This window comes from Lepisosteus platostomus, chromosome 4, assembly GCF_059453375.1.
Source record: "Lepisosteus platostomus isolate fLepPlt1 chromosome 4, fLepPlt1.hap1, whole genome shotgun sequence".
Lineage (NCBI taxonomy): Eukaryota > Metazoa > Chordata > Actinopteri > Semionotiformes > Lepisosteidae > Lepisosteus > Lepisosteus platostomus.
Window position 1 is genome coordinate 20,264,408 of NC_142614.1, and position 27,937 is coordinate 20,292,344.

Here is a 27,937-nt window from a genome sequence, read left to right on the forward strand (position 1 = left end):
AACAAGAAACTTACAATCATGCCTAAAACTAAGTACATAACATTATCTAGGGGTGACATTGTTTTCACTGAAGCAGGAAGCAAAGGTCCTCAACCTCCTCTTGCCTGTTTAATTCTGTTGGGAACTCACAATGAGCTTCATGAAATAATAATTAGGCAAATTATAATAAGGCTTTTTAAGAGAATTACAATCATATATGGACTTTATTCTCTCTGTTACATATTAAAAACCTCAACCATTTTATTAAGCGGGCTAACTTCCAGTTATGAGAATTCATCTCTTAAAAGAAAACAGGACAACAGAGATACAGTACATGGAGTGAGAGCTGGGCTCGCTTTTTTAAAAGGTGAGATAGGTCATAAAAATAAGTATGCCATACTCTCAAGTGTATAACATAAAACTCACATTTTAAGATCCATAAAATCAGCAAAATAGTACCTTGGGGTGATGGTCATTGAACCGCAGGGAACAATGTTGTTAGTTTGGAATCACTGCTGTTGAGCAATCTGTTGTATCCCAGATAGCAATTAGGAAGAGGAAAGCACACTTGAGGTGAAATATTTTACTATGGAATCCTGCTCTCTTTATTTACTGAATGTGCTCTGTTGAGTAACATCCAGAGAAACTAAAGGTTTTCGTTTCTTACATTCTTAGGTCAAATTTGTGCTCTTGGCAGACACTAGTTGTATTCAATCTCATATGGTACAAATGACTGGATCTAGCTTATAGTCTGTTCAGACTTGTTAAAAACATGACTGAAGTCCAAAATAGAACCTAAGAAAGAAAGATTATACTTCATACTTTTATGCTTGTCAACTAGTAGTTCATCCAACAAAGTATGTTTTTTCCCTATAAAAACTCTTACAGTACAAAGATTATTGAAACAATTTAATCTCTTGTCAAATACTGTAGATGTATATGGACACTATACAATATAATATATAAAATATGGTACCATCATTTTTTTATTTAAAATGTGTTTAATTTATATCTATATACAGCCAGAAACAAGAAGCTTTCTATGAATATGAGCCAGAAGATCTAGCTAGCAATGGAGAATTTACCAGAATTGCATATTTCTAATACTTGTGCTGTATATGTATGTTTTGGGTTTATAGGTGCTATTTTTGGATGAAAATTGGATTAATAAAATAGTACAATAATACTGTGAACATGAGCAAAGCTGAAAAAAAAATTCTGTTTGAAAAAAAGTTTTTTTCAAAGCTGAAGTTTATTTTTTCAAATGTGCAGCACGATGTGGCAATCTGTGTTCCATTCTAGCAGAAACAGGTGGTAACATATTTAGTTTCAATTTCAATTCCAAATTCAGTCAATATGCAGTTCAAATTAACCAACATTATTGCTTACATGCTCACAACATGACAAAAAGCCAAAAAGATCAGTAATATTTTAATGGATACAAAAGGCAGCTATGATGTTAATTAATTTTCTGACTAGAATTTGCTTAATCATTTGTCAGTCCGCTTGTCTGGCATGTATATTCTTAGGTTTTGGTCAAAATCCATGGTTTTGTATATTTGCTATATTTATATTTGTATATAAACTTATTTCCTGAAATAACTACATTGCAAACTAAACTTGCAATCTCATGGAGTTCAACAACTCACTACAAAAATTATCAGAATGAAGTCAGAATGTTTGTCTTATATTTAAAGCTTTCTTTGCAATATTGTTCGTAAAGCAATTTACATTAGTCAAAGGAATTCAAAGGTATATTTAGCCTGAAATCAACTAAGAGAACAAAAATGTACAATGTATTGAATATTTTAATGCGAAGGGCAGATTTCACCTTTCTGTTTGCAAGGTCTTCTTGCAATCGTATTGAATTGGTGTTGTAAATATTTGAAAAGGTAATTTTGCATTATTTATTAACCTGAAAAAAAATAGCAGTGTTTAATTTATCATGTAAGATTCTGGAAATGTAACCCACTATTTTGGCTCTTTAAGTGAATGACTTTCAAGTTATAGTTTTACACACTGCTTATACTGTAGATTTGCTACCATAAAAGCAGATGAAATCAGAACTGCCCACCAGTGAGTATCATGCATTCAGACACTACTGTCATTAATGTCTTAGCCTTCTCTTTACCTCATCATTCCTATTAAGCAAGAACCTGTAAAAAAAAGGCTTAAATGTAAATCTAGCGATAGTATCAATCCAGTCATAACCCATGGTCTCTACACAAGATGCAATCCATTCTACATTCTCAGATATGAATATAACCCAGAACCTTGTAGAAGAACGGCTAAGTCAAATGACCTGATATGTGTTACTACATAGAAAGTTTAAGGTGTGTGAAGGAAACTTTTCAAACCCCATCACATCTCAAAATGTCTAATTCTTATGAAGCTTGGTTTTCTGCACAGCACTGTTAGTTTTGTAACACTGTCTGATGTCTGTGTCTTGGATCTTTAATGCTAACAATTATTGTGTTCTACGATGCTTTCTGACAATATAGTATTTTCTTTTCTTTTTCTATGGTTTTTTGTTAAAGCATATTTTTATTTTTGGAAGCTGTCCACATACCATTGTCTCTTGAATAAATAAAAGCTCAATTTTGCACTTAATTCAGAAAGCTCTCTGCCAAAACTAAATGTCAAGGTTTCCACATAGATTCATAAATTCTGAATCATTCTAAGAGTAAGTTTGTCAAAATTTAATTAGCCCTTTTAAACAGAATACTGGAAATATTTAGTTAACATATTTATTGGTCCTGGTACTGGTCCTCAGATTTTTTTTTGCTTCACCAGTACAGTTCCCTAATGGAACACTACTTTATCCAGATTATCTTGGTATGTGTACACCAGCATTCTTCAGTGACATACTTTGAGCAACAATGTGATTCCTAAGTTTCATAATCATTGAAGGCAACGCTACATTGCTGCAAGACTGCATAGTTTGAATTTCTACTACCAATTGTACCCTTTTTGGGACATACTGTAGGGTATAGTTAAAAAGTGTTGCCAAGTTTTTGAAATAATTAAATGTGTACATTGCTAAACATTATGCCCTTTGTTTCAGTACTCTAGTGCTATTGTTTAGTATTGACAGCACACCCAGCACATTTCATATCATAGAAGCAAGTGTTAGATCTGTTTATGTGAGGATTAAGGGGAAAGAGTTTTGAAATGCTGTTCTATCAGCTGGATGCAATACACTATTAAAAATTCATCCAAAAGACAACGTCATTTTAGATCCATCCAAGTTGCTGAAATAAATTCAGACATTCATTCATTCAGTATGCGAAAATGTGGAATTTTTCTTGTCAGGATTGGACACAGATTACAACCCTTGGCCATGTTTCAATTTTTTTCAGACAAAATGAGAATAGGGTTTGTGTACTGTAGCTCAAGACATAAAATTGGCAAAGATGACCAAATACAATTTTGTTTGCTCTCTTCTGCAGAAAGCCACTGATCACAGAGTTCCCTGAAAAGCCCAAACTACTAAACATGTAAAGATATAAGGTTCCCAATAACCAGTCAATGTCACAAGTCAGAATTGTAATGCTGTAGACTATCAATTTTCTGAATCAATATATTGTTGATTATAAACTGATATATTATTGATATGGAATTAGCTTCTTTGAAACAAGTTCTTCTTTTTATTGTTAAAACAGATACAGTGTAAGGCAATGGCATGCTAACATTTTAACAACGAAGGATGTCTATAGGTTTTAACAGTACAGATGCAAATATATACTGTATATATGTACAGTACATATCTTTCATGTACACCATTTACTATATATAAGATTTCCAATCATGCTGCTGTACATGCTCAGTAGATTTCATTTTTATAAAGCATTACAGCATGACATAGTTATGATGCCCTAACTCATTGAATTGAATTTTCCTGGTCAGAATTCATATCTAAAGTTACTGCAAGCCAGTATACTCTCACTGTACTGTACATTCAAATCATCCTCTTTCCACACACTTTTCCTGCTTTTCTTTTCAGTTTGATTAAGATGGACAGGATTGTTGTCTTGCTCAGGGATTACTGCTAATTTTGGTTTTCCTTGCAGTGATCAGTTACTTTGACACATTGTGTAACATGTCCCATTGGTAATGCCTTGGAAATGGGAGTCACCCTCTTTGTACCTAGATAATTCTGAATTCTCACACAGCAGGGGACCTACACCTTAACCACAGTGGGCTTCATCAATCACAAGACCAGTGTTGTGTGACTCTGCACCCAGAATGCCTGTGATCAAAGCCCAGCAAGGGCAAAATTACACTTCTTGCATTTGATATCAGATTACAGTGACTGATGTCTATCAAATGCTCAGGTTGCTGTGGAGGAGGTGGTATTTAGAGGGAGAAAATGTTCCTTGGTACTGAGTCACAGTAGGTGACATAACCCTCTTTGAAACCGGAAACACTGAATTCTGCAGCCGAAGATTTGGTCAAGCGGATTTTTGATATGATATTCTAATACTTTATAGTTTGATTTCTCAGAAATGTGTTTTCTATAGCTAAGTCTTACTCACTAAGAAACTAAAAACAGTAAACATGCAAACAGTAAAAATCAACATTACAACACATAAAATACATCAACACATACATCACACACATCCCACACATCAACACCAGAATACTGGATTCCACATAGATTCCAGAACCTGTAAGTATGCTTCCCCACAATCACCCTAGGTCCCCTTAATCGAATAATACCCATGATTTTTGCATATAACCACTTATTGCACTTGCTCTTGCCTATGAACTACTACTCCTTTATTGTGAACTCATTTGTTGAGTAGTTGAATGTGGGATATTACTAATTTTGTTACATCTGTATTGAGGGTATTGCATTCTAGTTTGATTTCACCTCTGTCTGGTGAGTGGTGCTGGGTGGCACTGAAGCCAGACAGCCTGTAACCTTATTGGATTCCATCAGCAGCAACAGAACTGCAATTATCACACCGTGATACTTTGATGAAGCAAGATCAATGACTATATAGTGCTACTGTAGTATTGTCAGAAGTGTTCTTTAATTATTACACATTTACATTCAATAGAAATCTGAACATACTTGGTAGATTTAGTCCCAACATCACATTGCACAGTTCTTCAAAAATGTTTCTTTTTTTTCTGATTTTCCTTAGGTTAAATGAATCTCTGAAATACTTCTCAAAGACTGTGCCGAAATCTCCTAAACATGCATGCAGGGTTATGAGGTTGTTATTATGCCACATGTCATGCCCTGTTTATGATGCCTTGTGGACTGAATCAAAGTTAAACGTCTATACTTCTATGTGCCCCTTAGTGCCATTCGATTGAGAGAAAACCTTTTAGTTAAAATTATATTAAGAAACATGGTAATAAACTATCCAGAAAATGCTTTAAAATCATATATATATTATGTTAGGAGCACAGAATCTAGTCTGCAGAATTACATTTAATGGCCCCAAATGAACAGACCTTTCAAACCAACTTGTTAGTAATGTATCCCTGACCTACAGACTTCTAATTCTAAAGTTTGTAATTTCATAGCTTTTACTGGTAATACCATACCTAAGGAAAGCTGTGTTCTCACAATGACATTAATCGAAAAAGGAGTTAGATTTCACAGTTTAATTCCTTCCCATTTTGCCATCTTAGTCAGGTTTCAGTAGGACAAAGGAGCCCTCTGGATGAAGTGCAAAAACAACACTGTTGAAATAGCAGAAAAACAGCTCTTTAAAACAGCCTGTAATTATTTTTAGTTGGACTCTTACTGTGTTTTGTATACCTGCTTCCTTCAAGTGTTTATAATCAGTTTGGCAGGGTGCTTTAGAAAGGTACAACAGTTATCCTCACAAATATTTGAATTCCAGAGCATATACAGTAATCATGATTAACTTCTTCTGCTGGTATTATCAATATATTTTAGAAATTACTTGTACTAAATGGCTAACTGTATGATGGTAAGGGTTTTAGTTTTTACATCTAAACATGCCACTTAAAAGATTAATCCATTACTTAAAAAAAATAAAATCCTGTATAATTAAAGATATATTTTTTTAATGGATGATGATATCCATGTCAATGTAAGTGCACACTACAATGTAACAATATTTACTTTGGCATTCTGGTGGGATATGATAGCAGAAATGAATTACCTATACAACCTTACTTAATCAGAGACATTCAGTTATTTTGTTTCTTTATACTAATATCTTATATATATATATTTATTCTGTGGTGAAATTGCTCTGATGTGTTCACAGGGATCCATGTGTAGCACTTTTCCTCAGCTTTTAAATGTGTCCTTTGCTGGCTTGATTAAACAATGTGGATATTTTTGATGGTAATTACTAAGAATTAAAGGGGTATGCTAAGCAGTTCTCAACCTGAAGGATCCCAAAGAGATTTGCATGTACTGTAGGAAGTGACCAGTTTAATCCACTACTGAAGTTTAGCACCAGCTGGTTGACATGGAGCAGTGATCACTACACATCAGAGCAGATAGAGGAGTGCCGATCAAGTATGTAATATACAGTAATCCCTCCCGAAAGAAACTGAGAATAGTTAACCAAATCTAATCTTTCTATAAACTCTACTTGCAAAACTGGAATTCAACCCTAGGCCCCAGAGCTGTGAGGCAACGTTACTACCTATGTCACCCATTAATGACCATAGTTCATCAATCTAACATGCAGCCCAGTTTTCAAATTGTAAGTCAATAAATCATTATGGTCCTTTGATAGTCTTTTTACATCCTTCCCAATTTTTAATAAACCTGTTGAGCTAGTAGCTTTCATTTGTTTTGGTATGTATGTTCAATCCTCAAGTCCTCAAGTATTATCTTATAGTGTTTCCAGCTGGTCTTTTGCTAATAATGAAAAAAAACATTTACTTTCAGAGGCATAAAAATATATTGGTGTAATTCTTTTTCAATTTTTTCATAATAGGAAACTGCAGAAAGCACCAAAATCTGGAGACAGAGAACAGTGATACAGTGATATTGTATAAACAGAGTTAACTGTCCAGTCAAGCATTGGGTGAATGCATCATTTCCAAAAAGGAAACGAATCGTTCAAGGAGTTCTACTTTGTTTTTCTAAAAAGGTTGAATTGGGCCTTCATAAAATCACCATAAAGATTGACTTGAGAAGTTAAGACATTCCAGTGGTTAAGTCATAAAAAAGCAGTCAGTATTGTGTTTTTTAAAAAGCATAGAACATTGGTTGTTAAAATCCTACTGTAAAATACCCATGTCTAATATTTTGCACAGAACATGCCTGTAAAGAGATGTGGGAACTTGTTTTTAAGTGACTGCATTAAAACAGCACTTATGCCAGCTCTTAATATTTAAAACTTTTTCGTAGCCTCAATGATCCTCTTCAGAAATTTACAATTCAAATCTGAGAAACAATTGCAATTAACCTGTACTTGGTTAATTCATATTTCAAGGGCGGGGTGTTGGTAATATTGAATGTGAGTGGGTTCTTACATTTCAGGCTTTAGATAATGCTGTAGAGCCAGTAGTAACCCAAAAGGCCTGGAACTGTAAAACTTCATTGTGCATCAACATCATTGTTTTAGTTCACTGTTGTTTTGCTAAACAGTGATGATGACTTATTGACATCAGATTGCTGCATTCCAAATACTATAGGCCAGAGTCTATATTTCAGTTGTTAATATATTATGGGATCCTACCATTGACCTGAGTGTAGAAGACAATGTTTTGTTTTTTGAATATGACAAGGTTTATTTGTACTCCCCTATAGGAAAGATAAGTTGATAATTTATCAGTCCATCAGGACCAAAACAAGCCAACAGGAATATTACACAGCACTATTAAAAACAGTCATACCAATCTTTTTGTATTGCAAACAGCTGGATGTCTACAGTATTCTTAATAAAATATCTAAAACACTGCTTCACTTATAGTATTTCTTGGCATTTACACACAATCCCTTTAATCTTGTAGGCATGTTTTTGCATTTTAATATAGGTGTCAGTCAATTGTGTAATGTTTTCCAGGTCCTTTTATGTAAGAGCTATTGCAGTATGTGATAAAATGCAAGCCCAGGAGATTTTACTGAAGCATTACCTTCATCCGTATTTCCTTTTCTCTCAAAGGTGGGAAAGGTTATATTCAGGACTTGATGTATTTTATTGGTTTTCACGGGCTATTTCTGGGTTTCTGCATATTTGTTTATGAAAAGGAATCTTATTCTGAAAGTTTTATGTTATTTATTTGGATATAAAGTATGTATATACATACAGTATCATTTTGACATTTGGGTTAGATTAAATAGGTTTGACAGTCATCCTGGGTTGTGATGATTCTTGAAGTGCAAAACATTCATTTTGCTTGAGTTACAAAATCCAAGTTATTTCTGGATTAACAAAATTATTAAAATTATATAACACAGTAAAAACTCACAGGGTGGGCTTGGATATGTTAGGAAATGCTGAAAAGGAAAAATAAAAATAATGCTTTTCACCTTTTACTTGTGCATAATTTTCTATTTTAAAATGGCCCCTGTTTGAGAGACAAAAAAAAACATTTTACTTTGAACCAAATTTCATTGTAAATGATCATCTCTGTACTGTAAGTGATCCTGGAAATGTGTTTCATCAAGGTTAATCATTTTCTTACACTTACATCTCTCAATACGCAACTTCATAAAGGGGTAATTTCCACAAAGTTCACTTTTCCATTTCTTTATATTGTACTTATAGTGAAATAAATGCAGATTTCAGATACAGATCTTGTTTACACCATTCTTGGGGTATGAAAAAAACTTTTGGAAGGACTAAAAAGAGGGTAGTATTAAGACAGCTGTTTACTTGTTCACATCACTTGTTTAACTTGGTATTTACCTTTATCTTAATTGAAAGTCAGTCTAAGCCTTTTCCTCATGATGTTGTCTTCTCAAATTAGACTTTCTTACTGATTTCCTACTGGCATGAGTAAAGACAAATTGCACAACTCTCTCCTCCAAGGTTACATTTGTCCATGGGGATCTGTCCACAATGAACATGCTACACATACAGTATATAATCTGCTCAGTTTGGGGGAATTCATGACAAAAATATATTTTTTTTCAGAGAGAGTGTGACTTTCAAGGTGAAGTATGATAACAGACCATATTTCAACAAGAATCATTTGAGATATTTTGCAGGACTGAAATAAAAATTGCTCACAGCTCTCAAATTCACACAACTTGGCATTTATACGTTACACTTTGGCAGTGTGCAGAAAATGGGGTTGAATTTGTTCTCATGGCCTTTTTGGTTTAGGAGAGTTCCTCTGCCAGAATGGCAGTGTTTTATACATTAAATCAAACCTACTGTATGCAACACCCAAGGTAATTAAAAATCTGTTCAATAGTGAATGACACTACTCTCAAACCAGAGGCATATTTTCCTGAGCTGTGTAAAATATTTATATACAGGATATATCTGATTGATGATTCACTTCATCCATTACTGTTCTTTTACTGTGGTAATGGTAAATATAACATTTTCTCCAAACCAATGTTTTGGATACCAAACCTATGAATTCCCTGAAAAGAATTGATATAAGTCTATAACATTCTAAGCATAATAGACATGTTCAACACAGAAGACTATTTCAGATTCATCAGCAGAAAAAAGGGCAAGGCATAAAAGAAAATCCATTAAAGATGGAGAATAGATGCTGTCCTGATCTCATTGGGATCTCAAAAACTACACAAGGGTAGGCCAGGTCAACACTTACAGTAGAATAGAGATTTCTGAAGAAAGCCAGGTTGCTGCTTTTTCAAGGTGTCAGTGGACCAGTTGGCACATTTCTTCCCACTGGTAGGTAATTTCCATTCCAATGGGAAATGATGTACTAAGGGGGTGCATCTGATTAGACATTAGTCCTGGCTTGATTATTTTTGACCCCATAGCATTGTTTGTCGGTGCAGGGATATTAACCCAGTGTCCTAACTAATTTGTACTCTTATCTAGCGCAATCTGTCCCACCTAAAGATCCACTTGCTAAAGCAGTTTGGGACTGCTGCTGAATGATGACTGCTGTGCATCATGTAGGTGGATGTTGCACATCAGTGATGGATGAAATTTTAAACAGACATAGCTAACAAAATGTCAAATGAGCTACAGTACAGTACAGTACCATACGTCAATCGGGATGGCCACCTTTAGTTTGCAGTCTTTGGGAGACATCAGCGGTATGTCTGAGTCAAGATAATGTGGCATTATCACATTAAGTTCCAGTACAGAACCAACACCATTTCTTTCTTTGTTTTGGAAAGCATTTTTTTCTCAGAATTACATTTCGGAGAACAGTAGTACACTATTATTTTCAATGAATATTTATTTGGCTTCAGGTCAGCGTTATATGGTTTTGTTTAAAGATCTGAAGAGTGAAAGTGGGAGTGCTTAAGCCTGTCTCGCATCTTGCAGAGAATCTTACTTCTTGTAATTTCCTGTAACAGCAGAGGAAGAGACATGTGATACTGAGATCATTAAGTCTTTAATTCCTTCATTATTATTCCAGATTTTGAATACATTTCTCATTTGTAGAGCCTGTGATTTGTTTTCATGTTCTGTAGCTTTGCATTGTTTCGTTTTTTTTATTTAAAGTTAATCTGTACTGTACTTTCAAACCAATGAAAGCAATTTAAAGGTTAAGCAATGTGAAAGGAGGCAATATGTGTCTGTGCTGGACTAAAAGAAAACCTATGTGGCATCCCCCTAGGTAGGATTTTCTTTCTTTTTGTTCTTTTTTGTGTTGGTAAATTGTACTGTATGTATTTTAGTTATTTTGCTGAATTTTAAGAAACCACAATGTTTTTGAACACATTTTATTCACTTGCACATTTGTAAGTGTCCAACAGCGTACAAAATTGTATAATCAGTTTTAGTAATGTATAAAATTACATTTAAATTTGAAAGTGTCAAAAAGTCTTGCAAATAAAAATAATATAGGTTTGTTGTCATAAAACGAAAAGAAAAAAAATCCTACCTAGGGGGATGTTCAGAGTTATTTGTAGACTATGTATTCATGCCGTTGATTCATGGTCTCTTTACTGTGTTTCCAGATGAAAGGTTGATCTTTTCTTTTGGTTATTTTGCTTCCTTTCATAGTAAGATTCATCTTAAAACTATTTACAAAATGCATGCTATCATAGTGTGGTATGACACCAGAGTAGAAAAGTAAGAGATTTATTACCAGATACTTTAAATCAAAACCTCCCTGCAATCACATCAACTTTGAGATCAAAGTATTTTTTTGTTTTGTGTCTTATTTTTTCATAACTGTTGAATTGTTGAAAAGAATTCACTTAGCTGTGGATCACAGTGATGCTGCAGCACCTACTGTATGTCATGTTGCATTTTTACAGTAGAAACTATGATTGGTGTGAAGATCAGAAATATATAGTAATAAAAGTTAATTCAGTCATGTATTATAAACTATATTATGACAATACAGGAAAGTATGCCTGAACAATTGATTTGCAATCAATTGGTTTGCTCTGAAGCACTGACCTAAATCAGCTTAATTCGAGCAGTTTAATACTTTTCAAATGTCGTCATTTAGCAGTTTATGAGACCTTTGGTATGTCGAGAAAACCCTAAACGTTAATGAGAAATTATTCACCAACCTTATAATACAGTTTTCAGACAAGCCACATTAGGAAAAATGGCCACTTCATTTCATAGTATATTCACCAGACTGAACAGGTTTTCTTTGTCATTGTGACTGTAAACCTGCACCTGTCTAATTCAATGCTGTCTGCTTATGGCTTATTGCCAGCTCTTTGTCCCCTGAGTGTTGATTCTGCAGAAACTAGTAAGTGGAGCAAGCAAATAGCACAAAGTTAAACCAATAAGTCGGGATGTGATTCTTTCAGATAGGTAGCATTTACACACTTACAAGTAGCAAAAAGGTACAGTCTGCACTTTTACTTTTTTTTTGTTGAAATTGCTGTTTTGGTTTAAAAATAGCTCCAGTTGCATGCAGCAGCATAGCAAACTGTAACCTTCTGCTTTCAATGTAAACTGGTTGGTACTGATTTGTCATGGGCTCGAAAAATAACAATCATTCTTCTGTCAAACTATAAATAAACGATCAATTTTCTATATCAATTTGACACTAGTTAGGATTGTTTTGTTTCATTTTCTTGGTCTTTACATTCCCAAGAAACTAACCATGCCAGTCTCCTACTATCTTATATGCTTGCCCCTGCTGTTTCATCAAACCAGCTAGGCATTATGCAGCAAATGTTGCAAAGTACCACAACTGTAGCCTACAGTATTTGGGACCATATCTGACTTGCAAGTGCTGTTATTCAGAAATGTTTACATGAAGTAATTTATTATTTCATTCAAGAATTTTCAAGCAAATAATTCTCAAACACATTAAAGCATAACAAATGAAAGAAGCCCTGCAAGATAATTAGTTGCAGAGTTAGACATTTCTAAAATTTCAATGTTTTTGTTCTGGAACAGGAACTTTTGTGAGGTGGTTATGATGAATCCATCTGTAGCTCCAAGCAAAGGTAAAAGCACAAAGGTGAAAAGGGTTCAGTTTGGTTTCACTCTTGCAATTCTAGGTTTTGCTCTTTACTGCACAGTACACACTGGAACACTAAATTTCTAATGTTTTCAAGGTTGATGAGCAAAGATAATTATAAAAGGGGATTGAAACAACATAATAGGGATTTTTGACAGCAAAAGCAATTAGCTGGCACAGAAACTGTTTTTTTTGCTGCGGCAAAGCTGGTAAAAATTATGGATTGCCTTTTTCGTACAGAAATATTCAGTGACTCCAAAAACAGGCTCAGATCAAAGAATGTGATATTGGTGCTATGTCTGTAGTTATACATGTAGTATGTAATTAGTAACAGAGAAAATATTTGGATTTCCAAAGGAGTTTTGCAATCTTTGTATTCAAAGGCAAGAATGACTCATGCTTATATTCATAAGGAATAAGTTAGAATAGATTTTCTAAATACATACACTTAAAGTTGTTTTATTAGTAGTAAGTAAATTAAAAGCTTAATTGGAATGATCAGCACTGAATGTTTGAGGTGGGTACTGTAAGTCTGCAGCACAAAACACAGTGTCAGGCTGTCTCTCATTCACTGACACATAAGTAATGAGTCACAAAGCAGACCGATATCAATACTTCTACTCACTCTTCAACAAAAGAGCCCTGAAGTGAAAAATTCAGTATTTCAACATAATAAATAATGTTAGGGTTTAATTCTGGGCAGTTTACAGTTTAAATTGGAAAATAAATGAACATACAACAAATTCTTAAGGTTCATCTAAATCCTTCAGAATACATTTTAGACATTGGACATTAGTGCAGCATCAGCTCTCCAGTTCTGCATACTGTACTTCACTTTGTACCATTAATGAAGCAGTCACATGCAATTTAATGTTTGCCTTGAATTTATTTCACTCAGTAAATTTTATTTAAGTGAAGAGTGCTGACATAATGAATGAGAATAAACTATGCAATGCTGTGTTGTTTATTAAAAGTCAGGAAGTTGATATCCTTGTGTGTACACCATCCATAAGAAATGCTATCCTTATATGCCATAGGAAAACAACAAGGGTTTCCCAAAAATGACCGCACAGCATGACATTCTACAATGCAGAATTAATATCACCACAAGAGATGTTTAGTTATCATTTTAAATAAATGTCATAACAGAAATTTAATGGACATCTGCTTGTTGATGGTACAGATGCAGCCATTCAAAGTGCGCGGTACAGACACCGCAGTACAGATACCGCAGGTAAGATGACACGCGATACCGCGGTGCGTGATTGGTTGACCGACAGGGGCACTCGTGGTCCGTTGGTCTGTCGTAGAAAGACTTACTGTACTGTAAACGTCTTTACTGTGCCCGTTGTAGATATTGAATTTTACCACTGAAGGGAAATCTTAGTAGCTGAGCATAAAAAGAATAGGAGCATACTGTAAAGCGTGTGAAGGCCATAAACGATATTAATTTTGGAACGTAAACATACAGTATATGGCTGGTCTTGGTACTTTAAAGAAAAAAATACACACCAGTATTCCATTTCTCCCTAAACATTGTAAGCTTCGAAGTCTTTAACTAACGTGATACCGGAGTCAACAAGCATACTTTTAGAATTTGATTAAAAGGGAATATAATATGGAATCGCGTATCTAAAGAATTTAATAACGGTATGATTATATCCGTGTACTGCGGCAGAGCTATGTAGGGCTGTTTCGCCTGCCTAATCATGCGAGCTGTCTTGTAGCCTACTGGTCTAGGTGCGTGACTACCAACTGGCAGGTTGTGTGTTCGAATCCAGCTGGTGCTGGACTTTTCATTTTTATTTATTTATTTTTTAATCGCGTAACATAAACATATTACCGTATGCAAACTGTACTGTATACAGTATGTATATGTATATTTAATGTCTTAACTGTGCCCGTTTAATTGAATTTAAAAAAAAAATTTAACACGAACATTAAGCTGCTTACATCTTCCGCCTGAGAACAGTCACCCGTTGCTACCCAACGCAGAATGGTGATTGGCTCACACCATCTGACACCCCTCTGATTGGAGAAAAAAGATGTGCTGGTGTGCTATACCAGGAAGAGGATTTCTTTCTATTCAAAACGTGTATTTTAAAAGTTTAAGAAGTAAAAACCTTACAGCGTACACAGATTTCTAAACTGATCAGGATCGTTATCTTTGTCTCATGCATAATAATGTTCACCGCTCTGTCCAGCAAATTAATAATAAACTTTATTTTATATAGCTTTTTAAACGAATAAGTAATTAGATTGCTCATAAACCTAATCACTTGCTTTTTCTTTTTATTTAGGCTCAGATTTCAACTATAGATCGTATTATTAATAACCATAATAACAACCAACCAACAAAAACAACCATATAAACATAATACCAACCAAAAACATAGATAACAACCACAATACAAAATCAAATAATCAAACCATTTTACACTCGCAAAGTCCTCCAATTATCATAACCCCGCCCCTTATGCAAAACCAAACCTTCCTCCCATCCCAGTTTATCCTGTTTATCATAAACAAAATCCACCTCAATTTTCAACATAAAGCATTACACAAAATCAATACCTCAACACTCCATACTCAACAACGATAATTCACAAACAGCCAGAGCATGTAACTACACATTCCCAAACATACCTACTTTCCATAGCCCCGCCCCTTATGCAAAACCAACATCCCTCCCCTGTTCTCTCTCTCCCCTGGCGGTTGTAATTGTTTTTATTTTCAAATAAATTTTAGCAAAGTCATGTATTTTAAAAATTAATAATAAACTTTATTTTATATAGCGTTTTAAACGAATAAGTAATTAGATTGCTCATAAACCTAATCACTTGCTTTTTCTTTTTATTTAGGCTCAGATTTCAACTATAGATCGTATTATTAATAACCATAATAACAACCAACCAACAAAAACAACCATATAAACATAATGGTGGTGCTGGACCTTCCAGTTTTATTTATTTATTTTTTAATCGCGTAACATAAACATATTACCGTATGCAAACTGTACTGTATACAATATGTATATGTATATTTAATGTCTTAACTGTGCCCGTTTAAGTATTGAATATTCATATCTAATTTTACCACTGAAGGGAAATCTTAACATAAACATACAGTATATGGCTGGTCTCGGTACTTTAAAGAAAAAAATACACACCGGTATTCCATTTCTCCCTAAACATTGTAAGCTTCGAAGTCTTTAACTAACGTGATACCGGAGTCAACAAGCATACTTTTAGAATTTGATTAAAAGGGAATATAATATGGAATCGCGTATCTCAAGAAATTAATAACGATATAATTATATTCATGTTGCAAAAGAACTGCAACGGACATAAAAACTCCCTTGCATGGTTTCATTACGACCAGAATCGGTCTTGAGATATTTTTAACTTGATTTACAGTATTTGAGAGGTATGTCTTAACACCAATACTACAGTGCTTAAGTACTGCTCACGTATATGTTTCTAGGTTTATATTATGCATTTCATACGGTCAAATTACTTTTGAGCAATAAGAAGCGAGAAACGGTATGCGTTTTACTTTCGTTTTGTGCTGGGACCCGTGGATTGATTAGAGATATCAAGTACATACAAGTCATTTTTTAAATGTTGTAGTTCGTCTTGAAAAAATGTTACGAGTACATCATCTATCAACAATTACACAGGTTCTGTTTCCATATTGGGGATTTTGGTTACGTAATATTATTTTCTAGATTTCACGTTGTGAATATGATGGGATGTCTGATGGGATGTTTCTAAAAATCCACCCATTTTCTTCTTGTAACCGATCTTGTTACAGCATGTTACAGTTTACTATTATTAACCATATTAATTTTAAGTGCTTAATGTAAAATCTTGTAAAAATATATTTTCATTGTTCAAATATACATTAAGTCTGACTATCATATAATAAGTTAAATACAAAACTAAAGAAAAAATAGGGTTAAATATAATTCAAAATATTTTGCTAACAATGTTAACTGTTTATGAATAATAAAATGTATTAACTAAGGAGTAGGATGGCACAGTTGTTAGTATGTTTTTTGTTTTTTTTAAACCCAATCACCGGGAAACCATTAGTACGATGGTGAATCGGAGATTCTTAACCCTTGCTGCGTACGACTGGAAAAGAATTCGTGATCGGATCAACGAAATGCTTCGTAGGAGGAGGCGGTCTTTTCCTCTTGTCTAACAGTCTGTCCACAAACAAAACATTCCTGTTAGACAAGAGGAATTGAAAAAAAAACAATGTTGTCAATGAAAACCGGTGTGTGTGTCTCTCCCTGCTGGATGTCCCTCTCACAAACTGCTGAATGAATAAAATAATTTTATTGAAAACGAGTTTGCGATTGTCTGGTCTTTAAATTCTGGAGATACGCGATTCCATATTATATTCCCTTTTAATCAAATTCTAAAAGTATGCTTGTTGACTCCGGTATCGCGTTAGTTAAAGACTTCGATGCTTAAAATGTTTAGGGAGAAATGGAATACTGGTGTGTATGTTTTCTTTAAAGTACCGAGACCAGCCATATACTGTATGTTTAAGTTCCAAAATTAATATCGTTTATGGGCTTCACACGCGTTGCAGTATGCTCAGGCACTAAGTAAAAGGAGATGCTTCGTATTGCTTGACTAATTTAAAAAACTAAGTTATAAATATAAAAATTGCAGGCGCTGCTCTGGTGCGCCGGCTCCTACACAGTGCCTGTCTGCCGTAAGCGTTACAATATACATACAGTACCCAACACTGCTTGTACCCATCTGTCATGCAAATAAAACACCTTGAATTGAATTGAATTGAGGGGAGAAGGGGGGGATACTAAAGCCAATACTGGCTCAATGGGCTTTGACGTGCTAATGCGTTGGTTTAACGGTCCGGGTGTGGCAGGCTTCCAATGTCAACTCGACTCGATTAGAAGACAATGAACGTATTTTAGCCCTAAATGAATTAATAGCAAACATGGTTTACATAAAATACATTTTTCCAAGAAAGTTTATAATAATACGATCTATAGTTGAAATCTGAGCCTACTTTAAAAATAAAGGAAAAGCATTTTCAGAGAGCAATCACGCTGTGTTTATGTAGAAAAAGTGATTAGGTTTATGAGCAATCTAATTACCTATTCGCTTAAAACGCTATATAAAATAAAGTTTATTTAGAGATGAATGATCAGTGTCGCAGTTTAAATAATGTGAGTCAGGAAACTAACACAGCGCCACCGGATTTAATAACGCAATAAAAACGCTATAAAATAATGTGACACAGTACAGCACAGTACAACAATACTGACCATGACTTTAGAAGCATAAATTACCTTACACTCAATTTAAACACAAGCTGTCTTGACAAAATGTAGAAATGCATTAGCCTGATCATGATTAAAAAACACATAATTAAACACGCGTTTGCGATTTAAATCAGAACACGATTTAAATCAATATAAATGTTTATATTGTAACGCATACTGTCCAGCCTCCATTTCTCTATAAAAATTTACTGTTGCACACACACACACAATAGAAGCAGGAACCGCTGTCAGAAGGGAAGATATATTCAAAATATCGCAAATATCGATCATGTTGCGATATTTTGAAATATAAAAGTCAATTGATTGTCCATAATATCGCTTACCTATTTTTTCGAAGAAATGTTTGTTAAAATAAAAGTCCAGGACCAGCTGGATTCGAACACACAACCTGCCAGTTGGTAGTCACGCACCTAGACCAGTAGGCTACAAGACAGCTCACATGATCAAGTAGGCGAAACAGCCTTACACAGTCCTGCCGCAGTACACGGATATAATCATACCGTTATTAAATTCTTTAGATACGCGATTCCATATTATATTCCCTTTTAATCAAATTCTAAAAGTATGCTTGTTGACTCCGGTATCACGTTAGTTAAAGACTTCGAAGCTTACAATGTTTAGGGAGAAATGGAATACCGGTGTGTATTTTTGCTTGTGATATTTTAAGCTCTAGTTGAATGATAGGTGTCGCATTTTAAATCATTTTCGTAGCTAGAAATTATGAAACGCCCTGTTAAAAGCAAGGAAGTTTTTATGCCCCGTTGAAGTAAAACAAAATGCCTGACAAAGTATGGCTTGGACAGATTCCAAGTGCTTGTACAAATGTGCTAAAGAAATTATACTTTGAGTATACAGCTTGTCCAAAGTCATCCATTATTAATACTATTAGTAATATCTTCAGTAAAGGCTTTGATGCATAAATATTTCTGATAAAGGTAGGTTGTGTACTTCTGTCCAACTGAGCAATCTTGCTTTCATAATATATACCAACATTTTAATGACTGATGATTAACATGCTGTAATACACAGTTCAAAATTAAAGGCTCAAATGCTGTACATGAGAGGTTAAGCTCCCCCTGGCGGTTTTACAAGGCGACGCCGGATAGTTAGTCACGTGACACACGTGACACCGCGTGATACTGCATGATACTGTGACACGCCCACCGGGGTATGCCGCGAAATACCTCACCCATTTTGAATGGCTGCATCTGTATTAGACCATTCTTTTTCTTTATTCCCAACAGTTCTATTTTAAATTCTCTTTATTTTTTCATGCTTTGTATTTTTAGCTAGAGGTTTAAACTAAGGTATTTTTTCATATTTTAATTACATACTGTATATACAGTGACCTGAAAGAGGGTGGCCCTGAAGTTTCTTCTTAATGCTTTTTTTAATTTCTGGTAACTTCCAACCTGAAACCTTTACTGTAATCCAGCCATTCAAAAAACAACAACCTATGCTGCCCTAAAACGCTGTGGATGATCCGCAACGAACTAGAAAGTACTGCATGTTTTTTTTTATATAGGGTGAAATTACCTTGTAATACCACCAGATGGAGATGGGCTTAGCTGAGCCGAGCTTAACGTCTGATGTGCAGCATTTGGGCTGTAGGCAGAAAATGCCCAGTTTCAAATCCCAGTCAATGCTGAGGGACAATCTTTTGCCATTTACAGAATTTAAATTGGATACCGTTCAGACTTTTAATAATTTTAAACTGTGTTTTACAGCATGTTAAACATTAAACTGATTAAAACGTAGGTATATTTGATTAAAGCAAGATTCCTTAGTTGGACAACCTTCCACCTTCTTCATACTGTAAATATTTTAATTAAGCATAAATATTTTATGCATCAAAGTCTTCAACTTGGTAACTTACATAAGGTTGTGATTTTAACGTGCTTATAAAGCTTATATACTGTAATTCATAAAAAGTTATAACGTTTTTTCCTTTTCTAAGAATTTGTGTTAGGAACACCGCTTGCTGTTATTGTAAAAAAAAAGTTATACTGATTTAATACCTGTTGATAGTAATATTAATATGGAGTCATGTAACTAAGCAGCTAAAATATCGCAAGGGGACACTTTGGAAACATTTGACGTTTGTTTTTAAAAAATATATTATTGTCTTTATAGTGGTAATAGACAATGGACTGTCATGAAGTGCGCTGCACCCAGGCGGTTCAAAGCCCGATCAGAGAATTACTTTGTTTCTTACATAGCCGAATATATACAGTAAAAATAGTCCACTATTATAGCTGATGAGGCATGAGTGTGTGTATCTGGATGAGTTACTATAAGTGATGGTTTCTTGATTTAGGATTTCTTCACTGATTTTTTTTAAGTTAAAGGAGGGAAAATGGTTATTTTTACATGTTGTGTATCGCCTCTTATATTTGTAAAACATTCAAATTTCAATGCAATACAGAATACATTATTAATAATATTGTATCAAATTCAGATTCTTGGGCTTGTGCCCTCGCTGATCCTGCATTAAATGTTTGTAATCGCTATTTACGCAAGTACATTTTGTATTCAGTTTGTTTCTGCGTCTTAGCTGGTGGGAAATGTTCGAGGTGAAAATTCTTCCGCAATGAGTGTACCTTTAAAGGGAAAAAGACTGAACCAAACTTTTTCAGCTCTGTATGTCACTTAATGCCATTTCTCTTTGACACTTTCTTTAGTCATAGAGGTGGGAAGACGCCCCCCCCCCCCTTCCCCTTTCCCTCTGCCTGCCTGACCTTCCCCCATTTTTAACCATTCTGTGTCCGAATCGCAGTGGGTGAGAGAGAGTACGGAGAGACGGAAAAAAAGTGAACCCTGTCTTAATTTTAAATTATATTTTACCTTCATTTTTTATTTTATAAGTATATATTTTACTTATTTTCTGATTGTCAGATTTAATGTATGCTTGAACACAGTCTTGTAAATTAATGTTTTTACAAGATGTGGAAGAAGTGCAACAATTTATCACAGTGTGAATTTTAATATTAATTACTGATTATTAATAGTTTATAGTTTTTTTAAACCATAAATTTCAATTTGTTCTTTCAACACTTCCTTATGTTTTCTACATTATCTATTAATGAAAGGTTTACAATTATCATAATGAAAACGAATTATTTGCAACAAGTATCTTGATTTTTCAATATTTTTATTGTGAAAATATTTATGTCAAAGTGTGATTTTTTTATAAGGGTTACAGCAAAGAAGAATCTGAAAGCTTAAAGACTTCACTTTCTAATATTCTTCAGAATATCAGAATATTCAAATTCTTTATCCTTTACTTATGAAGATAAAGCAATTTACAATTCAATGCCTTTTAATACAGCATTAAATTTGACTTTATACTTTTATTATACCTTGCTTAAGGCTACAACAAAAGCATTCTACCAGGTATTTAACACACAACCTTTTAGTTGAACATCCTAGAACCTTAACCACTACTCCATACTCCAAACTGGATCCTAACTTTCATTCTTGTATCCTCAAAGGCTGACAGCCAGAACTATTTTTAATGTGTTTTCCTAGAGCATATGTGTGTAATGCTCCATAGCAGGTTGGAAAATTCTTATGTGAACATTTGAATTTTTGCAGCTGCCATGCAGGGTTTGTTTAATTGAGTTTAATATTGCCCTCATGGGCAGGTCAGAAAGTCAATTAGACTACTTTTGACAGCTTGTAAGCCAGCACAGACTTGGATCACCTTGCACATCATGTAACATGCTAAGCTAGACTGACTTCTTTGCCCCTACATTTTGGTGGTTGGAATTTTTTGTTTGTGGAAACGACCTGAGAAAACAAAATGCCTCACTAGACTCTATTTTATTTTTAATTAATATTCCTAGTGTCACTTTAGGGGAGTGGAAACACAGGACAGCCTTGTTAGTTTGATAAGAGCATCAACATGTATCTCGGGATCATTTTGTGCTGCTGAGGACACAACAGTGTGTGGAGCTTCAGAAAACGATAGATTAATTAATGAAGAACATATGAAAGGTTACAAACGAGAGGAAGCCATTTCACTCAACTAATTGATAGATTAAAATGCACAGCTAAATATAGAATATTTTATGTTATATAGTGGTGAGAGAAGAATTTTGTTTTCCAAATATTTGCCATTGAATAAGTCAAAATAAGACCTGGTTTACTGTATGTTTAGGTATCCAAAGTAAAATTCTAGAAACATTTACCTAAAGATATTTTAGGAGAGTATTCACTGTTGTAAAGTGTGATGCTTTAATAATGTAATCTAAGTCAATTTGCAAAAAAATGAGAAACGTGAATTGTACTACAACAAAATAACAGCACTAGTGGAGTAAATTACTAAATCTAGTAATAAGGAGAGCAGACTGCAACAATTTTCCCCAAATGATTTTAAAAGAGTTATTACCAGAGTCTGATCCATATCCTTTTGGTCCAGGGACAAAGATATTATTGGCATGCAAATGTTTCTCTCAATGTGCTGTCAAAAAATAACTAAAAAATTGGAGAACAAAAGGGTATCGGAACAGATTTCTAAGGTACAGCAGTTATAATTTATGTCTTCCTGTTAACCTATTCCCATTAGACTTTTCAATTTGGATACAAAATATGAAACTATTTCCCTGTTTCCTCTTAGAAATATTTCTCTGTGTAGTTACTGGCAGACTTTACCTTTGGTATAGAGTGTCCATTGGATTGTTCTTATTCAGATTACAACAGTTACTTGATATACCCATCTCACATGTGGTGCTATTACAGTATATAACAGCCTTCTCTTTTAATAACTTACAGTTGAGCCATTTCATATACCTTGCTATGTTTTATAGTGTTTGAATATTAGCATAACACATTGTAATCTTTGATGTGTTTTTTTGGTCCTCTGAAACATTTTCATTGATGTCCTTTAGAATTTGCTGGGAATGGTGGACACTGTAACACTGATCTGTCTGGACCACAAATGAAAACAATTGTTCAAATATAATAAGATGGGACACACTACAAAGGGTGTATTTCAATGTATCGCAGTGAGTTATGACTGTTCAATTAATTTACTGGAGGTAAATCTAGATTCTTGTAGAATATTTTGCTACTACTACTGCCACTGCTACTACTACCAGAATGGATGAGTGAAAACTCAAGTTTTTTTTTTATTAGGTGCAAACTTTTAGTCTTTTAGGTGTTTTTTTTTACTTTGTGGCTTTTGGTGTTTCTCAGTATTGATCACATTGTGATCTCTGGGGTAACTTTTCAAACACCTCCTGCTTTGGAGTTTTGGATAAAACTCCAAAAACCAGAAGCACAATCAAATTGTACTACCAGTCGTAAATGACAAAATACTCATATTACACCAGTGTATAGCTGACATTCAAACAATCATGACTCTGTTCACCTTCTGCCCTTGAAAAACAGAACTGATTTCTTATGGTTTTTTGAAGGGCTAGTTAAATTCATTGAAGACTAAATCATTCTGCCTTTTTCTCTCTTTCTTGCTTAAAATGTAATATGAAATGTAGAAATAAATCTGCAGTGGAAATTCAGATCAAAGCTTGTTTTTATAGATTGGAAAATACAAAAAAAAATCTTACGTTCTTATGTTTGATACAAATCCCACTGTCCTTTACTGTGGGTTACTGATATGTTTTCACTACAAATGTAATAAAAAAGTATTGTCTTTGTACTTAGTTCCTTGTTGATAGGTGTCTTGAATAGGATGGAGCCTAAGTGAGCCAAGAGCAGGATCATAGACATGGCCAAGTTGGCAATAGAGTGCTCCTCTGCATTAAAAAGTCAATTCAGTTTTGTGAAAGGTGTTTCAAAGAAAAGTTTTTAATTTATCATGAAAAGCTGTTGCAAAATGACTTGTTTTCCTTCAGTGAGAAATAAATGAAAAAAAATCTAACACGCATTATAGTGTTTTTCATGTTTATTTCAAGTTTTCGAGTAATTATTTTGGTTTTCTGATGCATATGTCCCTCATTAGCTGTAGGCATTTTAAGCAGCCAATTCATGGTTTGGGTACATGGTTTACAAATCTCTGATGCCATTCAGAACAGCCAGTGAGTCTGCGGCAGAGTTATGTCTCATTTTAGTTTTTTCTATAGGCTGTCATATGATAAGGGGCTTCATCTTTCATGAATTCTGCAGAACAAATATACGAATGAGGCCCAGACAATAATGACCCTAATTCTTTTTAAAATGAAGGACAGGTTTTACTTGGCTAAAGCTCAGAAGTTTCACTGAAAATGCCCAGTAAAAAAGCTTTCAGATTCCACATTAATACTTATAAAAATATTTGTTATTTACACACCAATTGTCATAGATTAGGTGTCATTTACATCAGTTAATCAGTTTGTTAGCCTGTGTCCCTTTCCATAATCTATGATATGTATAGGTTTGCAAATTAATCATAGAGGGATTGAGTCTTGATGTTCATCTGCCCCAATTTTGTCAAATTACAACATTTAGATCAGTCTCCATTCTGCAGAATAAGAATAGTGTTAACCACTGCAGTAAATCTGAAGATTTTTATTAAATATAAATGGTAACACAAATGCAACCGAAATGTAAAAACTAGTTACAGCTTCACGATTTAGCCTTGCACTGCAAAAGTAACCCACTACACCCCTAAGCCTCATAAGAGGTGTGTGGGGGGTATTGCAACAAAAAAGAAAACATCTGGCTGGGAGTCTAGGAATGTGAGCAATGTGTTATGTTCTGTTCTCTTGATCTTGCTATCAAGATGCACAAAGCATAAGAGTGCAATAAAGTGGTCTGTATACTCTATGGTGGAATTAAAAGCTGATCCATTTTAAAACATAAGAAAACAATTAAAGGAAATTGTGTTGTGCAAGGAGAATTATTAGATAAATGGTGGTTGATGAAGGAGATTTATCAAAACTTATAAACTGTCCAGTTCCCACTAACAACATGCTTTAAACAGGATTATAATTTAAGGGGTTGTATATGGGAGTTCAGGTGATAATATATATATATATTTTCACTTTGTTTTCTTACTACATAACTTAATTAAATATATAATTACTTGTCTAAATGAAGCAGAGTAATAGCTGTTGGAATGGCCCCTTTTGTACTTTGTCAAAACTGTATTTATTAATACTAAGAATACTAGCATTCTTAGTATTAATACTAAGAATATTAATATTAGAATAGTAATACTGGCCCTTCACACCACTCTTGAGCACCTGGACAAGAGGAACACCTATGCCAGGATGTTATTTATTGACTTCAGCTCAGCCTTCAACACAATTGTGCCAGGCAGGTTGGTGGTCAAACTCAGGGGTCTGGGCCTCCGCAACTCCATCTGCAACTGGGTCCTGGACTTCCTGACAGGCAGACCCCAAGTGGTGAGGATTGGAAACAAAACCTCATCCCCTCTGATCCTCAACACGGGGCCCCCCCAGGGCTGCTGCCTGAGCCCATGGCTGTAGTCTCTATTTACACATGACTGTGTGGCTAGATTTAACAGCAACCGCATCATCAAGTTTCCTGACGACCACAGCTTATCAGCAACAGGAGCTGATAAGCTAGTGGAGTGGTGCCAGAACAACAACCTCACACTTAACATCGGCAAAACAAAAGAGATTATAGTGGACTTCAGGAGGCACAGTGGAAGTCACACACCCATCATCATTCACGGGGCTCCAGTCGAGCTGTCAGTACCTTCAGGTTCCTCGGCCTCTAGATCTCTGAGAGGCTGAGCTAGTCAGAGAACACTGCTGCCATCCTCAATAAAGCCCACCAGTGCCTTCGCTTCCTGAGACAGTTAAGGAAGTGGGGGATAAGCAAGACAATGCTCACCAATTTTTACCATAATACAATTGAGAGTGTCCTGACTGGTGGTATTACGGTGTGGTATGGTGGAGCCACAGTACAGGACAGAAAAGCCATACAGAGGGTTGTGAGGTCCGCAAAGAAAATCACTTTCTCTAATGTTACTGGGTACAGCTGAACGAGTTAGCATTCCAATGCACTTGTTGTATATGGCAAATAAAGAAATCTTGAATCTAAGAACAAAACTGCTACATAGGGTACATGCTAAAGGCTTTGACAAAAATATTTGCATATTACCTAACTTGCTTACAGTTATGACTGCAGGGCACAGCACTTCTTGTGAAATTCTAGTATAAGTCTAAAACAATGCTGCCTCAGTACCAAGAAAGGTTTGCAGGAAAATAAACCTATGTTTCAACTGGTTGATGGTGGTTGATGGTGCCATCAACCCATGGTGCCATCTTACCATCAACCCGATCAGGAACTCCCGCCGTAACAACCGCATTCCTTTGGTGCTTCCTTACCACCCTAACACACTTCCTATCCCCAGGACCATTAACCAGAACTTTTCCATCCTACAGGATGATCCCTCCATTGGGGCCCTCTTTTCTGATCGCCCTATCATCTCATATCGCCGACCACCTAATCTGCGTAACCTCCTTGTCCACAGCTCCCTTGACCGCCCTCAGCAACCATCCACACCAGGCACTTTCCCTTGCAAAAGAGCTCGCTGTATCACCTGCAAGTACACAGCCACCACCACACTCATTCAAGGCCCCTCAGGACAATTCCGGATCACCCAGACAGCATCTTGTACCTCCAGCAACCTTATTTACTGTATCTCTTGCAGTAAATGCCCAGCCATCTACATTGGGGAAACAGGAAGGAGACTCGGAGACCGCTTCAGAGAACACGTCAGGGCTGTGAAGATTAAAGATCTCTCCAAGCCCATTGTTTCTCATTTCACCTCTGACGGCCACGACCACTCTAATCTCTCCGTCTGTGTTCTCAAAGACGGTTTTCCGAACTCATACATCAGAAAGACCACCGAAACTAAAATTATTCTGCAGCTAGGATCACACATTCTCCCTTCCCTTAACGACAGATTACTGTTCTTTTAAATTTTCTCCATTCATTGGAAGTTTCATTTCACACCTCTCTGCACCCATTCTGACTTCACACCTCTTGATTGGCCTCTCTTTCTGTCCCCTGCTCCCGCCTCTCACTCCTCCTCCCTCTCAACCTTTGTTCTCCCGCTACTTTACCTTTGCCTACTGCCCTGTCTCTCTCACACCTGAAGAAGGCTCCACGGCCGAAACGTTGTGTTCTCTTTCTTCTTTTTTTCAGCATGGAATAAACCTATTACTTGTTCCTTTGCAGCCTACGCATGCTGACGCAGCTACCCACCTGAACTACTATGTTTCAACTGTAATGTTTCAACCTATGTTTCATCCAATAAGGTAATTTTAACCATTCAAAGTTAGTCTAGCTATATACACATTTCAAGGTGCTATCAGAAGAGGTGGCAGATCTAATGAGAACAGTGTATGGGAAGTTTCTTTCTATAAGAAACTTTACATGGTGTACCATATGTAAAGATCTGTTGTTATATTGAATATTATATTGAAAGAGTACCTGTACAAGATAAAATTGAACATGTAACAGCTACTGTACATCTAGCTTCGCAGCTACATACTGCCTGATTGGCCAATTCTTCTTTTAAGAACATATTCAAACAGGAAATAAGTTATTTTGACACTATTCATGAGAGGGCAAATCCCCTGCAAAAGGAATTCGGTTTAGACATGTGCAAACAATAGGCGACAAGGATGCATGTACTGTACATACTGTATTTGGAACAGAATAGGAGGCACTTACTGTCACGGACGTCCAAAGGGACTAACCGTGGGGAGCAGGAGAGCGGAAAAAGACCCATATGCGTAGCGGCGAGACGGGAAAAAGGCCCGGGCTCATTAGTGCAAAGAGTTCAGGAATGCCGTATAGAAACCTATGCCCTCAGGGAGCGGACGTGGGGCGCCCTGGTGCTAGGCGGGTCTCAGGACATCCGAACATCAATGCTGAGCCAGGACAGAGTGCAAGACCCGGAAATATATAGCCCAAGGGAAAGAGAGGGACAGGAAGGACAGCAGACCGGAAACTAGGGACAGGACAGAGAAGGAGCGCCCTCTGGCTGCAGAGGGCGTGACACTTACGGTACTTCCTTTATTGACCTACAGTAGATGGGAAAGTTTCTTTGCAGGCAGGTAAAAGACAGAACACAATACACTTATCACAACATGAATCCATTAACAAATAAGA

General features: G+C 35.5%; 1 protein-coding gene across 2 annotated transcripts in view; it reads left to right on the forward strand.

Moving 5' to 3' along the window:
• ccbe1 (collagen and calcium binding EGF domains 1) overlaps nucleotides 1–27,937 on the forward strand; it is a 59,565-nt gene that overhangs the window by 6,084 nt on the left and 25,544 nt on the right. The window contains exon 1 of one of the 2 annotated variants that reach the window (XM_088628913.1): nucleotides 10,581–10,704. The exons of the other annotated variant lie outside the window; for it this stretch is intronic. Within the exon in view, the coding sequence (XP_088485039.1) occupies nucleotides 10,658–10,704 (47 nt within the window). The 5' untranslated portion in view covers nucleotides 10,581–10,657. Of the gene's footprint in view, nucleotides 1–10,580; nucleotides 10,705–27,937 lie in introns of those variants that run through there. 2 annotated transcript variants of the gene reach the window in all.